The sequence below is a fragment of the Meles meles genome, chromosome 7 (assembly GCF_922984935.1).
Source record: "Meles meles chromosome 7, mMelMel3.1 paternal haplotype, whole genome shotgun sequence".
Taxonomy (NCBI): Eukaryota; Metazoa; Chordata; class Mammalia; order Carnivora; family Mustelidae; genus Meles; species Meles meles.
The window spans coordinates 36,120,287-36,136,815 of NC_060072.1; the positions used below are offsets into that span (position 1 = coordinate 36,120,287).

Consider the following 16,529-nt stretch of genomic DNA (forward strand, 5'->3'; position numbering starts at 1 on the left):
CAAACTGTTCTAAGAAGATCCTCCACCTCTATGACAAAAATTTAATTGGTTCCAGTCCCAATTAATAGTCAATTCCCCAAGTGTCTATCCTTTCCATTTCCACCTTGACCTTCTCCTTTTAGGATCTCTAGCAACTTTTCCCTAACACCGTTTCAGATACTGTATTAACTTCTTAGATCCTTCTAAGTATTTATTAATGACCTCAACAAGTTGTCTCACATATTTGCAACGTTTTATTCCAGCCAACAGTTTTCTAGCTAAACAAAAGTTTCGCTGTCCAATCTTTGGAAGTAGATGAATAACACAATAACATCAGAGAGCAGTTGTAAGAAGTTGAGGAAACGTTTTGAAAAACTTAGAAGAAAAATGTCACAGAAATTTCAAGTTAATGGAACTTCAAATCCCAGCAGTGCTGCAGGGGGAAAAATCCATCTCAAAGTTCTACAAATAACAGCAGAAGGCCGGTATGTGGTGAAGTGGCAGATGGAATGAAAGCCAACGCTAAGGCTTCTCTGATTACATCCTGCAGGAAGACCACCCAAAATGACACAGCAAGAAAGGTTCAAGTCCTGGTACACATGCATCTTTCTCTATTGCAAAACTCAGCAGAACAGAGTGAGAACAATCACATGGCCATTTCAGCTTGTTCTCTCCTTCCAGTGTGTGGCAGGTCCAATGCTTAACCCAAGTTTTCTAGCAACACCCACGAGATTTAAATAGTAGGAAGAAAATTCTGTAATACTGAAAATATGTAAATGAAGTGGAAACTCATATTCCAAAGGCACATACAAATGAATTGGAATTATTGTTATTCTTAAATTATCCCTAGAAACCCAGTTTCCTCCCTTGTAATAGCAAAAATAACCAAGATTTAGATGCATTTCCTTTCTTTGTACTAGAAATATACATACACTATGAGAAAATGAAGCCCTAAGACGAAAATATCAAATGCAAAGAGTTATTGAAGCCCCAATTCCAACTTTTTAGAAAAGTTGGAATTCAGTTAACCTGCATGTAAATGGGCTAAATGCCCCAGTCAAAAGATACAGGGTATCACAATGGACAAAAAAAAAAAAAAAAAAAAAGAGTTTTAAAAAATGTATCAGGTTGATCATGAGCAAGTAATAAATGGAATTCTTTCTTTTAGAGTATATTTTATGTTCTACTCAGCGCCAGTGTGCCAGGCTGAAGAAACAGTGCCAAAAAGGAAAGGCATGGCCCCTGCTTTTACTGGTTTCAGAATAGAGGGCTTTCAGTCCAGGTGAAAACTGTATTTTGAGGTCAGAGGAGCAAGATGGTGGAGTCAGAGACTGAAATGACATCAGATCCCAGGAGATCAGCTAGATAGGTATCAAACCATTCAGAACAGGTACAAACTCAATAGGAGATCGAAGAGAGGAAGAGCAGCAATTCTAGGAACAGAAAATCAACCACTTTCTGGGAGGTAGGATGTGCAGAGAAGTGAATGCAAGGCGATATATGGGAAGAGAGACCATGGGGGTAGAGGCCGGCTCCTGGTAAGCAGTGGAGCAGTGGAGCACAAAATCAGAACTTTAGAAGTCTGCTCCACTGAGGGACGTCACTCCAGAGTCTAAGTAGAGGGGTGGAGCCCTCGCAGAGACAGTGTGGTCCCAGGTCCCACAGGGTCACAGAAAGATCAGGGGTGTCTGAGTGTGGCAGAACTCCCAGGTTTCAGAGCAGGGAAGCCGGCTACAGAGATGGAGCCAAGGAGGGGCTCTCAGCTCGGGGTTACCTTAAACTGTGATCCAAGGCACATTCAGGCCCCTGCTCTTTGAACAGGAACCCCAACAAGCAGCAGCATCTGGGGAGACTCACCTTCCTCCTCCAGGAGGAGTGGCTTGGGAGTGCGGGGCAGGAATCTGCTGGTTTTGGAGATTCCAAAAGGGGCCTTGCGCCAGAGATAGAAACACTCGGTCACAGGCCAGGTGAGGTTAGAGCATGGCCGGAGACCAGGGAGATGGGAAGGACTGCTTTTCTCTGAGGGCACACTGAGGAGTGGGACCCTGAGCTCTCAGCTCCTCCGGGCAGGAGATTGGGAGGCCACCATTTTCATTCCTGTCCTCCAAAGCTCTACAGAAAGCATTCAGGGAACAAAAGCTCCCAAGAATAAACTCCAGCAGATTACTCAGCCTGGCCCCTGGCAAGGGCCATGCAATTCTGCCTCCGGCAAAGACTTTTGAGAATCCCTGCAACAGGCCCCTCTCCCAGAAGATTAGCCAGAACATCCAGCCAAGATCAAGTTCACTGATCAATGAGAACTGCAGAACTTCAGAGGTAGGGGAAAGCAACACATAGAATTCATGGATTTTCCCCATGATCCTTTAGTCTTTTTTTTTTTTTTTTTTAAGATTTTTATTTATTTATTTGACAGAGAGAGATGACAAGTAGGCAGAGAGGCAGGCAGAGAGAGTGAGAGGGAAGCAGGTTCCCTGCCGAGCAGAGAGCCCGATGTGGGACTCGATCCCAGGACCCTGAGATCATGACCTGAGCCGAAGGCAGCGGCTTAAACCACTGAGCCACCCAGGCGCCCCTCCTTTAGTCTTTCAAAGTTAAATTTTTTCATTTTTTTTCTTATTTTTTTTTAAATGTCCTCTTTCTTATTTTAACATTTTTTATTTTATCTTATCAACACCTTTAAAAAAATCTTTTCTAATTTTCATTGCTATAGTCATATTTTATCTCTTCATTGTATTTAACCTTATTTTTTGTATACATATAGATTTTTTTTTCTTTAAAATTTTGGGATGCAATTTCTTCTAATCAAAATATACCCTAAATCATGAGCTTGGCTTTGTTCTACTCTCCAGCCTGATTACATTCTTTCCTCTTCTTTTCTTTTTTCAACCAATTTCTTAGCAATTCTTTTTTTTTAGAATATTTTTAAACGTTCATCTTCACAATCATATCCCATTCCTTCATCGTATTTACTCTTATTTTTGTGTATATATGTTTTTCTTTCTTTAAAATTTTGGGAGGTAGTTTCTTCTAACGGACCAAAATACACCCAAAATCAAGGCACAGAGAATCCCCCCTCAAAATCAGTAAAAATAGACCCATACCTCATTATCTAAGTAAGTAAAACTTACTTAAAAGTCTCAGTGACAAAGAGAAAATCCTGAAAGCAGCTCTGGACAAGATGTCTGTAACATACAACGGTAGAAATATTAGATTGACAGAAGACGTAATCGCAGCGACCTGGTAGGCCAGAAAGGCTTGGCACAATATATTCAGAGCACTAAATGAGAAAAATATGCAGCCAAGAATACTATATCCAGGTAGGCTGTCATTGAAAATAGAAGGAGAGATAAAAAGCTTCCAGGACAAATAAAAACTAAAAGAATTTGCAAACTCCAAACCAGCCCTATAGGAAATATTGAAAGGAGTCCTCTAAGCAAAGAGAGAGCCCAATAGTAGTAGACCAGAAAGGAGGAGACAATCTACAGTAACAGTCACTTTGTAGGCAATACAATGGCACTAAATTCCTACCTTTCAAGAGTTAACCTGAATGTAAATGGGTTAAATGCCCCAGTCAAAAGATACAGGGTATCAGAATGGACCCAAAAAAAAAAAAAAAAAAAAAAAAAAAAAGACCCATTGATATGCTATCTACAAGAAACTCATTTAGACCCAAAGACACCTCCAGATTTAAAGTGAGGGGGTGGAAAACAATTTATCGTGCTAATGGACATCAAAAGAAACCTGGGGTGGCAATCCTTATATCAGATAAATTACATTTTAGGCCAAAGATCATAATAAGAGATGAGGAAGGACACTATATCATACTTAAAGTGTCTGTACAATAATAAGATCTAACAGTTTTAAATATCTATGCCCCTAACATGGGAGCAGCAAATCATATAAACCAATTAACAATAATATCAAAGAAACACATTGACAATACAACAATAGTAGGAGACTTATACACCCCTCCTCACTGAAATGGACAGATCATCTAAGCAAAAGATGAACAAGGAAATAAAGACTTTAAATGACACACTGGGCCAGATGGACATCACAGATATATTTAGAACATTCCATCCGAAAACAACAGAATACACATTCTTCTCTAGTGCACATTCTCCAGAATAGATCACATCCTGGGCCACCAATCAGGTCTCAACCAGTACCAAAAAATTGGGATCATTCCCTGCATATTTTCAGACCACAGTGCTCTGAAGTTAGAACTCAATCACAAGAGGAAAGTTGGAAAGAACCCCAATACACGGTGTATCATGTACAAATACAAATACAAAGAGCATCCTACTAAAGAATGAATGGGTCAGGTGCGCCTGGGTGGTTCAGTGGGTTAAGGCCTCTGCCTTCGGCTCAGGTCATGATCCCAGGGTCCTGGAATCAAGCCCCACATTGGGCTCTCTGCTAGGCGGGGAGCCTGCTTCCTCCTCTTTCTCTGCCTGTCTCTCTGCCTACTTGTGATCTCTGTCTGTCAAATAAATGAATAAAATCTTTAAAAAAAATGAATGGTCAACAAGAAAATTAAAGAAGAACTAAAAAAAAATCATGGAAACAAATGAAAATAAAAATACAACTGTTCAAAATCTTTGGGACACAGCAAAGGCAGTCCTGAGAGCAAAGTATATAGGAATACAAACCTTTCTCAGGAAACAAGAAAGGTCTCGAGTACACAACCTAACCTTACACACAAAGGAGCTGGAGAAAAAACAGCAAAGAAAGCCTAAACCCAGCAGGAGAAGAGAAATAATAAGATCAGAGCAGAAATCAATGAAATAGAAACCAAAACCCACTCATGAGGGATCTGTCCTCACCAACTAATCACTCTCCTGCTCCCTCATCTCCTAATAACAATCTATGGACATAGGAATTTGGGGGAGGGGGGCGGGTACATGAACATTCAGTCCACAACAACTTCCTTCAGCCTTCTTGGTCATCTGCAGTGTGAGAGGTAGAGAATATGATTTGTGGAAGATGGAAAAGCTAGACAAATGCCAAGGTGAATGAGAAACCTCATCTCTGGACTTGGGTTCAGAGCATGAGGGCTCATAGGACACAGGGTGTATAAGCACAGGACACCACAGGGACACACTTGCTCCTTGCTAGCTTTGTGACCTGGGCAAGTTATTTTGTACCTCTGAACTCTGGGTTCTTAACTAAAAAGCTGGAATATAACCTTCCACATCCATATGATGTTTAAAAGTAAAATCCTTATAGCTAAATTCTATCCTTCTTTTTGAAAATTTTATTTGAAAGAGAATGTGCACATGCACCAGCAGGGGGAGGGACAGAGTGAAAGAGACAAGGAGACACCTGCTGACACATGGGGCTCATCCCCAGACCCCGGGATCATGACCTGAGCTGAAGCCAGGCACTTAACAACTGAGTCACCCAGGTGCCCCCAATTTTATCGTTAACAAAGCCATCAGGCAATATGTAATTATGTTACTATGCAATGACAATTTTAACAAGATGATCAAATTTTCTGCCAGTTTGCACCTTGTCTAGGATCAAGGTTTTCTTGTAACTGATACCTGAATGTGCCATACTCAAGTCTCTCAACCAAACAGGGTTGTACTTTCTTCTAGGATCATGACTAGAGAATCAGGGTCTTCTAAATATGACCATTTTAACTAAATAAACTATGTGGCAGAGAATGGGCTATGCTTGGGCTATTTCCTAACACTTTTCTACAGTTCATCAATAAAACAAAAAAATTACGTCATCTTTTTTGGAAAGCGGCGAATCGGATGTTACAGGCAATCCTTAATATTATTATAACTATTACATATTAATGATTATTGGTTATACATTAGCCTTGATGTATCTCGGTTTGACTCTCAGTCTCTACCTTTTTCAAACTTTCTCCAATTTCTGTTAAAATCCATGACAGCCGTTAAGTTTTGTTGCTATAGATTTTAAAAAAGATTTACACAACACGTTTGTTATCAATGCTTTATTGTTGAAAACAAAATTGAAATTCTCTGGCACATAAAACAATTATTTCTACAAAAGGAAAGCCTACAAATCTTGATAATTTATACAAATAACAGTTTCTCAAAAAATAAAACTTTAATTTAGTAAACTTGTCTTGTGCTCTATATTTTTAGCACTGTCTGCAATAATCCACCATAAATCCCTGAGCGGAGACATTTTTTTAACCGTGATCTTTAGTCCCCCCCAACCTCCCCCCATGTTGGTCAGTTACTAAGCCCAGCCCTGTAGTGAAAGGTGTCAGGGACATTTAGCTATTAAAGATCATGCATTTTATGACACAGGCCCAATTATTAATGCTACTTGGGAACTGGGTCAAAATGAAGTGCCTCTACTGTGTGCAATCAGCGAACCTATTAAGAACCAAGTGTGTGAAAGGAAGAACATGAACAACAAAAAGACATAAAATGTTGTTAAGACTAGGAAGTCATCATAGGTCAATAACTATTTAAATAAATAAAAATGTTAGACATTGAATTTATCTCTATATCCTTATATTAAATTCCTTATTTACTTTTTTTTTTTTTTAGCAATTGCCAATGCACTAGGAGATGAAAAATACACTTCAACCCACATTTTTGGTTTGACCATGGGTTTGCTGTTGTTAAATGTTAAATATCATTCTGAAAACACAGTGATTTAGTTATAATTTAACTTTTGGCCCCTTCCATGAAATGTCTATGAAATAATATACACATTAGGAAGGCCTTCTTATTAATGCCATTAACAGAGCTCTCTCACTACATCTGCCCTTCTTAAAAAAAACACTAATGCCATAGGAACACTACTTTAAATTCTTCATCTCACTTTACTCAGATATGTAGGAAAACATTTAAGATATGGAGAAAACATAAGATGATATATTTGCATGTCCAGCCTCCGTTTAGTGGGGATGCTGACCGATATTTACATGAAGTGTTAAAGGAAAGGAGAAAAAGCTAATTTTCAGTTGCAAAGAACTGACTTAATGAATCAAGTTTTGTTTTGTTATTTTGCTATGGTAGAATAATAAATAAATAAATATGCAGGGTACTCTATAGCTACTTTCTCTATGAAGTTGATAGTGAACTCATTTGCAAAGTTAATTTTTAGTAGTAAAGTTTCCAAGCCAAAAAAATGTTCGATAAATGTTTTTCTCTACTTCATTTTTACTTGTGTAATGATCACTGAAGTGGTTACTAATAGGTAAAGAAGTAAAATACCAGTATGCTAGTGAAATTAGTGTTCAACTGTGAAAAGCACTTGGCAGAAGACCTAGAAACACACGGGTTGATGCTATACTCTACTATCGCTTAAAACAGGTCATTTTTGATGTCTTAAAGGAAGAGCAAAACACAATAAAAATTACTCCTTAAAAACATCAACATTGCTGTTTAGGAACCCATTAGAAAGGGATTAGCATTTTATACCAACTCTTTGCAAAATATAAAATCATTGGCAGCCATTATGATACACTTTTTTGCACAGACTTGATTTTTTAGTCAGTAACATCTGGGAAGCACATAGCACCTTCCCTTTTGTCTAACAGCTGCTGGTTAGTTATCCGAACTAGATCACTTTTAAGCTCTTCAGATGTAATCCTTATATAAGCATGTGCATTAACCAGGAAGAGCCATTTCAAAAGCCTTAGAATTAATGCAATGAATTCTCCAAGGCAGTTTGGGGGAATATGTTGGCAACATTAAAATAAAAAATGCCTGCCAACACCTATAAGGTCTCCCCAACCCGTCCTGCAACACCAGTGTGAAACGTGGTTAGCTCTGCTCAGAACATGAAAAGCACATGCTGTCCAAAAGAAATGAAGACTGTGACATCCAAATCATAAAATGTTATGTGCAATAGTCAGGGAATAACTATAGATTCTGACAGATCCTGACGTAGTTTAAAAAAAAAATTTTTTTTTTCCTAAGTTTTAGAAATTGATAAGCAGGCTGTCCGGAAGAGGGAAGACAGCAGCATCAGGACAACTGGCCAGCTCACTGGGATTCACACCACACTTGAATCATTCCTATTAACACTTGATCTTAATAGTTTATCGGGCTGAACAGACCCTCTGACTTCCTCTCACAGTGTTTAAGGAACAATATAATTTCTAAATTAGCTTTCAAAAATGAGCAAAATTTGTAACTTAGATTCCCTCCCTCCTCCCCTCCCCGCCCCCACACCTCCCAATGCCATAAGATCCTGTTTTAAGTGCTCTGGTTTATAGTTCTATGGGTAACAATTACATCCTTCAGGAGGTTTCCAATGTTCCCCTTTTTGGTGTTAACGGCTGTGCCAACAGCAAAGTGAATACTCCCAGAAGTGGCAGTGACCTCAGTGACCTCTGCCCCCGTCTTGAAGTCCATACTAGCTCTTGTCATAGCACTGCTGGGAAGTTCTGTTCATTCATGAAGCCAGCTTCCAAATATGGAGGAGGGCGAGGTACTGCCCTCCAGTGTCAAGTCTTGGAAGTCTTTAAACCTTGCTTCTCCATGATATTCCACAATTTGCGGAGATTGGACTGCGTGATGACGTCATCTGGCTTGAGCTGCAGCGCCCGCAGGTAGTTGGCCTCAGCCTTCTGGAGCCGGCCATTGAGATGGAGAATAGCCCCCAGGTTCATCAGAGCTGCCGGATACTGGAACCAGAGAGAGGGAGGAAAATGATTAAGAGTCTTGTTTCGAGCTTTCCTTCATGGAAGACAAAAATCTTCATCCACTTATGCAAATGATTCCCTTATGTCTGGAGGCATTCTATGGAAGCAATTTAACAATTTATACAAATAGGGCAAGATAACTAGGAAGAAAAAAAAAAGTTTTCAAACAGCTGGTGTACTTTGTGCTTTAAACAGGGCAGGCAGCTTGAAAAATATTCTTCTTTAATGAGAAAGCATAGGTTACATATGAAAACCTAGTAACCTAGTCAGACTGTACTTTTCTGAGAAAAAAGGTAAAAATCCGACATTTTCAGATAAAACTGCGCTTTTTTCAACTCAATGCCAAGAAATATTAAGTTGGAAAACCTGATAAATCTACATCCACCCACTCTTTGTTTCCTCTCCTTAGCAATATCCCAGGCCACTTAGGCAAATATAAGTAAATAAGTTAAAAATTTGTAAAATCTTACTGTTTTCAGTGTAAAAACCCTGAAAAAAAATTCAAATGTAACCACTAACATCCTTTCCAAATCTAATCCAACTAGTTTAATGAAACAAAGATCTCCTTTTGAAGTCAATCTTTCAAACTTCTAATGGTGAATGTTTATTATAAATACAGCAAAATAACAATATACAAAAACTGATATAATATAGTACAGAAAAACGTAACTTCTGTAAGAAAAGTTTTATATTATTTGCTTAAAAGTAGTTGTGATTCTCCAGCACAAAATTTTTTGTAATGTGTGATATTTGCAATAAAAAACTATCATATGAAAGGCCAAGTTAAAAAAAAATATATATATATATGAGTTATGTACCATTAACCTAAAACAACAGTCTCCAACCCCAAATTCTCAGACATTCATTAACAACAAAAAAGTTCTTCCCAAAGGAAAAAAATACTTTGCTTCCTATCTACAAATAAAGGCTGTTCTGCTCTTGTCTTATTGCTGGAACTTTCTGGCTAACAGAGCAGCTAATATTTTGGCAGTTACAGAAATGCATATTTCAAATATCAGATAAAACTAAAAATGTTTATGCTAAGACTGTGTTTTCATTTTACAGATGGTGTCAACTATTAATTGTCCTGGCAACTCTGTGATGCAGTGTAAAATAATTCACAATTATTTTTACAATTCAGTATTTTCACAAAATGTGTGCATTTTTCAGCTAAATTCAAGTGACTCCACTCTTTACTGTGAAAACAATTATTTTTGAACCAAAAACAATGCTGGGGGGCAGGGCTGAATAGCTCAGAATAAACCAACTGGAAAGAGATGATCAGATTTGGATTTTAAGAGGTCTGGATTTGAATTCTTGCTCAACCACCGACTGTGATCTTGGTGAGGTCCGCTATCATATTTTTCCTCCTTTTATTCTACTTGAGGTATACAGCACATGCCTATTTATGATTTTTATGTGTTATACATACTTACAATTTTTATTTCAATGGCTACATAATGTTTCTGGATATATAGCAAAATTCTCTCAAGTCCTCAACTACGGGGCATTATTTTCAAACTTTTCTACATCCTTTTTTTCTTTTCCAAAAATAATATTGCAAATATAAGCTATGCCTGACCTTCAAAAAACTTTTTGGTCAGGATGACTCCATACTTATCAAGGAAAATACAGATGGTCAATTTCTAATTTTAAGTCTTAGTCCAAATAAACACAGCTCTAAATTACATGTACAATGAAGCTCCACCCTGGGAACCCAAAATAGCACCACCTACTCTATCTTCCCAAAAGAACTCTGTTATCATTCTGCCCGTTATTATCTTGAGTTTCTTGATGCCTTACAGGGCTTAGCACAACTATCAATAAACAGCGACTACACTAATGGCAAAGTGTGTTCACAATCTGAATTACTAGAGATGCTAAGTAGATAAAATGTTTAGACTTCCGCTATCCTGAGTGGGAAGAGAGGATATGGGGAGGGAGGACCCCAGTTGGAGACCATTCCTGGCTAACCAGAAATAGAAGAGACCCAGGGACGGGGGCTGAAAGAAACCAGATGGCTCTGTGGGGTAGTCATTATTTCTTGAATCGCTTTAGTTATCAAAGTATCCGTGCCTCAGTATAATTACAATTCAAGGGATTATTAAAAACACTCAAAAGTCACAGAGTCACAAAGCCTTGCTTCCAGTGCCAGCTCTGCCTCAGTACCGTGTGCACTTAGACAAGCTGAGTGAACATTCGAGACCTCAGTTTCTTCCAGAAACGGGATGATAACAGTACTCGCTTTGCAGAATTGCTGCTGAGATTACATAAGTATACAATATTATGGGCTTTTCCCTCTTCTCCTCTGTCTCCTTATCATCTCAAAAACATAAAACGGAAACTCCTGCCAGTGACCACGGAAAGCCAATGCTGTGGATCTGTGGCCTGGCTCTACCACCCTTCCCAGCTCCGTGGCCTTTCTCAGGCTAAAGCTGGAAGGGAGAGATGTGAAAACGCATGGTGAAATAGGCTTCACAGCCTGGGTTCTTCTGTCCCCGGAACACTTTGAAGACACCTCCCTACCATCAAATGATGAAAAGGGAAAGCTGAATATCATTCTAGAAAAAGCACAATTAGGAAGTTTGTCATCAAAATGAGTTCTGGATGCGAATTATAACAGCTTTTTGGGAATAACTTCAATTTTGCATTATCCATCCTAGCATGTTATTCATTAAACAAAAAATAATAAAAAATTGACATTAGGAAGTTAAACAGAGCCCATAAAAGTTTACATATACTCACTGTGTTCTGTAAAGAGTAAAAATCCAAGTAAACTAAAAATGTATACATTTAAGAACATAATATTTTTAAGCAGCTAGTGATTTCTATGTTTAGGTAATAACATTTTGGTTTGAGTATGTCTATCTTACTAGAATAAAAAAGATTTTTATTTTAAAAACCTACAAACACCTATCATTATGCAATGCTTTTTATAGGGACACCTGAGTGGCTCGGTCAATTAAGCATCTGCCTTCAGATCCAGTCCTGATCTCAGAGTCCTGGGGCTAAGCCCCGCATGGGGATCCCTGCTTGTCAGGGAGCTTACTTCTCCCTCTGCCTGCTGCTTGCCCTGCTTGTGTTCTCTTTCTCTCCGACAAATAAACAAATAAAGAAAATCTTAAAAAAATAAAATGAAACATCACGATAGCTTCTTGGTTGAGTGAGTGGAAACTGAGGGAAATTGCATGTATGCCCAAACATGACCCAAGTAACAGGTTCCACTGCCTTAGATAACAGCTTGAAAGTGTCAACAGTAATTTTGACATAAACAGTTTCATGTGTTTGTTAAAAATTCACAAATAAAACTAGATATAAGTTACTTTTTGTTATATGGTTGTTTTCTTTCTTCAAAGACAAGGCATCTCAGCAGTGAACAGTGGTAGCTTACTGGATGCCCAAGGGATTGAATGCCTGTACATCTTCTGGCTTGGCCTCTAGTTCAGGGAGAAGCCTCAGCATCCCCTGGGAGTTTGGCAGAAATGCAGAATTTCAGATACCAACTAGCAAATCAGCAACTGAACTTTAAAAAGATCCCCAGGTGTTTTGCACACTCATTACACTTTGAGAAGCAGTGTCCTAGAGGTTATTTCCTGATCTTAACCTCAGGTCATATTACTGTCCAACTTTCAAGTTTCATATGGGAGGATGAAGTCCCTTACAGAACAAAAAATTTCAGATCAAATGTCTTTTCTCCCACGAAGTAAATTCTTTTGGTCATGCCACTATTTACAGTAGTAAATGTTCAAGTGAAACTTCATTAACAGAAGCTGTAAGTGACTAAATAGTAATAGACAGGAGGGGGCATAAAAAGCCTTTTGATAACCAAATAGGAGCATGTATAAGTTTGTGAACAGAATTAAAGACTCCGTAGCCACATAACTGATAGGCAAGAGGTCCAGGTGACTGGCTGTCTGATGATACAGTGATGTTGTTTCTCTCTGCCTGCTGTGACTCATGGGCTGAGGAACAGAAACCCAACCACAATGGCTGATGTCTTCCCTCACACACATCTTTTATTAAAGACAGCCGATGAAATTTTCAGCATGTTAACAAAGACAGTCAGCAGCTTGTAACCCAGTAAAATGGAGCTTGTAGTTCCGTACAACAAATGATACTGCCTCCCACTTCACAGACTAGAAAGGAGAACCAGACCTTTCTCATTTCCTTGAAAAAGACAGATGCTTTACATCAAAAGGGCTGACTGGTAGCCATGCCGAGGCAGGAGATGACGGCTTTTCAAGTCTCTGGGGAATTATGACTTTATGGTTACTGGACTGTGGTCTTTGCCTTCTTTCTCCAACATTGGAGGAAATAAGCAAAATTCAAGTAATAGGTGTATAATGGGGTAGGGCAGAGCAAAGGCAAGATTATGCAGGTCTGATTCTAGTCTAACAACTTTGAGGCTCCCAAGGAATTCAGGTGAGCTCACAAGCTATCCTGAGCACACGGGATTAGTAGACAAAGTTATTTTCCTGACCTTTGCCTATTATGTAGTCTTGGAGACATATCTATGGAGGAGGAATAGTAAAATCATATGGGCAATTAGGATTGGGCACTCATGTTTCCACTGAGAACAGGACTAAAATGTAGAACTTTGAAGAGAGAATTTGGGTAGAACCTAAAAAATGGAAAAGAGCTTAGTTGAGATGGTCTGATGAGGCAGGAGTTGGAAATCTACACTACAATTGGCTCTTTTTTTTTTTAAGATTTTATTTATTTATTTGACAGACAGAAATCACAAGTAGGCAGAGAGGCAGGCAGAGAGAGGAAGGGAAGCAGGCTCCCTGTTGAGCAGAGAGCCTGATGCGGGGCTTGATCCCAGGATCCCCGGAACACGACCTGAGCCACAGGCAGAGGCTTTAACCCACTGAGCCACCCACGCGCCCCAACAATTGGGTCTTCTTATCCCATTAGTGCCTGTGAATCACTTCCCTTTGGCGAGGGTAAATCAAGAGGCAACAGAAGCTTTGAAAAAGAGGAAGATAGAAATATTTGACCCATATTCCTATTTTATAAATCTGTTTATTTCCATTTAGAGTGTTGCTGAATTCATCCATATAGTCGTATATTTACTGTTGTATGAACTAGATAACTTTTGAGGAGGAATTTCTGAGGTTAGTCTTCTCCAGCTACTAATTAAGACACTAAATTTGGGGGATGTTTTCAAGATAATCACCTTTAACTTCTGAATATAATTTGCAAACTTAAATGACTTTTCCAGGCTGTTTTTAATGGATTCTCTTTTTTTTCAAATAGTTACTAACTTAACGAAGGCTACATGCTATCATTCAACTGTATTCATTCAGTTGAAATTGCTTACCCAACTGAATTTATTGGCACAGTAATAGTACCTTAATGCTTAAAAAGTAATGGTATAAACTTAAAAAAGAACCATATTCATGAAAAAGAGTATTTACACATAATTTTAAAGGATTTCTTTCTATTTATTGTGCCTTGTACAGGTAGATATTTAGTAAGTAATTACTGAATTAAAGATTATCAGTCAGTCTTATGAAGAAAAATTATCCAAGTTTTGATAACTTATTCCTGCTCTGCTCCAATATCATTCCTCCTCCTCTGTCTCACTGGCATGCTTAACAGTCAATGCCAAACTAGAAACCTGAATAAATTATCCTTGATTCCTTGTCTTTCTTTCTACTGACACATATATATGTACATCCAATTGTTTAATCTTGACAACTTTACCCAATTATCTCCCTTCAATTTGTCTTCTAATTCTTCTTGGTCCTTTTCTCCTTACTTGTTTTAAGCCCTAATCACCATTTCTTAGATTATTTAAATAAAATTATTTTGAGAAAGAAGAATAACAAGTGAACAGGTAGTTGAACAGATTAACAGGTGATAGATTAAATGAATGAATGAACACATGAGTAAAGCCATGTGCAGGGTTTTTACTATAAATATTATAGGTACACAAACAAAACCTTCAGAGAATACAAGAAAAACTGTGTACTTGCCTAACAAATGAAACTTCATAAAGACAACACAAACCCCCAAATATCTCTTGCTATCATACTACTGAACTCACCCCCATTCTCCCAAGAAAACCACTATCCTGAAGTTGGTTATTATTCCAATACATTTCACACTTTTATTTTTTTTGTAACCATAATAAATGTATGATCTTCTATAAGTTTTGATTTCATAAATTGGTCATCATTCATCATGAGATGTCATCTCGCCAAGCATACACAAGAAACCTGGATTTTTGCTCATCATTTTGTTTTTCAGATTTATCCATGTTGATATATGTAAGGTTCAGTTCATTCATTCCATTGAATGACTACCCATTCTCTTAAGGATGAACTTAGAGACTCTTTAAAAGAAGACTGCCATCCATATTCTTGTGGCTATCTCTACACATACTTAATGGGAGAGTTTTGAAGATTGGACCTGCTGGATCACAGAGGATCTGCAACTTTGGCAGATGTTACCAAATTCTTCTTCAGTGTAGTTGTAACAAATGCATCAGCATCAACATGTAACAGGGGTTCCTTTATTCCATCATCCTTAATGATACTTGACATTGTCTGACTCTTTAATTTTTACAAATTGAAAATGGTAAAATACTATCTTATTCTGTGTTTGACTTCTTTTCCCTGATTACTACAAAGGCCAATAACATTTTTGTGTTTATTAGCTTTTCCCTTTTCTTTTCAGTGGTCCACCTGTTCTTTAACAATTAGACGGAATTTACCCAGGCTGAAGTTTTAAATGGATTCTCACTGTTTTTCAAATAGTGAATAACTTAACAAAGGCTACATTCTATCATTCAGCTGTACCCATACAGTTGAAATTGCTTACCCAATTGAATTTACTGGAGCAGTATGCGTGGGCACCTACACGGTGGTATTTGAAAGGGAATTACACGGAGCTCCCACCACCTCAAAACAGCCCCAGATAGGACTGTCTGGTCTAGTGTTTTCCTGGTCAGTCACTTTCCCATGACGGGCAATCGGATAAGCGCTGTTTCTAAGATGAAAAATCGTTATGCACAAAATGGAAAATCCTCGATAGAGGTGCACTTTCAGTGTGGGTGGGAAGATGACAGAAATCTAGGCAGTAGAGAAGAGCCACAGGATCCAAAATGATGTCTCGCAGCAATGCTGGGGAATCTTGGATGACATGTGGGTGAAGACTGGCAGCTCCTAGTTAGCCCCACACAGAACTGACTTTTCTTTATGGCCTGTTTCTCTGTCTTTATGTTCTTGCTGGCTTCCTTATTACCTAGCTTTCTTAGGGACAAGAAAATTTAAAGCAAACAGTATGCTTCATATTCTCCCTCTCTTTATCACCCTCCATTTTTATTGCCACTGTCTCTTATATACCATCTCATCTGTTCCTAAATTCTGTCAGTCTCCTTTTGTCCTTCCATCTTCAATTCTTGCTTTGCCCCAATCTATCTCCCACTAGACCATTTGTCTTTTCTAAATACAAGCAGGGTTTCAGAGGGTCAACCTATGCCTACAGCAAAGAATTCACACTCTTCAGCTCAGTGCAAAGAAACCGATTACTACATGGCACCCAAAAGAATCCCTCAATATACCCACTGAGTGAATCACGTGAAACATCTATTTCTGCCATGTGCAATTTTGAGCATCATTTTTTATCAGACTACTTCCTGACAAAGCCCTTCTTCCATTTTCTTTCCAGCCAACTTCTCATTAAAAAAAAAAAAAAAGAGTTTAACAATCTCTTATTCATAGCTTACTTCTCTATATTCCCATAATACTGTCTACATACATTAATTGCAACACTTACCACAATGAATTATATCTACTTGTTAAAAGCATCTGTCTTCTTTGCTGGATGGAGAGTGAAACAGTCAGTGAATTTATTTTAACTGTCTTTATAGTGCTAGTGCCAGGCTCTGGCATATGAA

The 16,529-nt window shown here is 38.3% G+C and overlaps 1 protein-coding gene across 2 annotated transcripts in view; it reads right to left on the bottom strand.

The window, feature by feature from the left end:
• Nucleotides 1-6,402: 6,402 nt before the first annotated feature.
• The window catches only part of TMTC2 (transmembrane O-mannosyltransferase targeting cadherins 2), a 434,663-nt gene continuing 424,536 nt past the window's right edge, over nt 6,403-16,529 (bottom strand). For both annotated transcript variants that reach the window (XM_046013513.1, XM_046013514.1), the window contains one exon: nt 6,403-8,605. In XM_046013513.1, the coding sequence (XP_045869469.1) occupies nt 8,426-8,605 (180 nt within the window). In that variant the 3' untranslated portion in view covers nt 6,403-8,425. The remainder of the gene's footprint in view (nt 8,606-16,529) is intronic.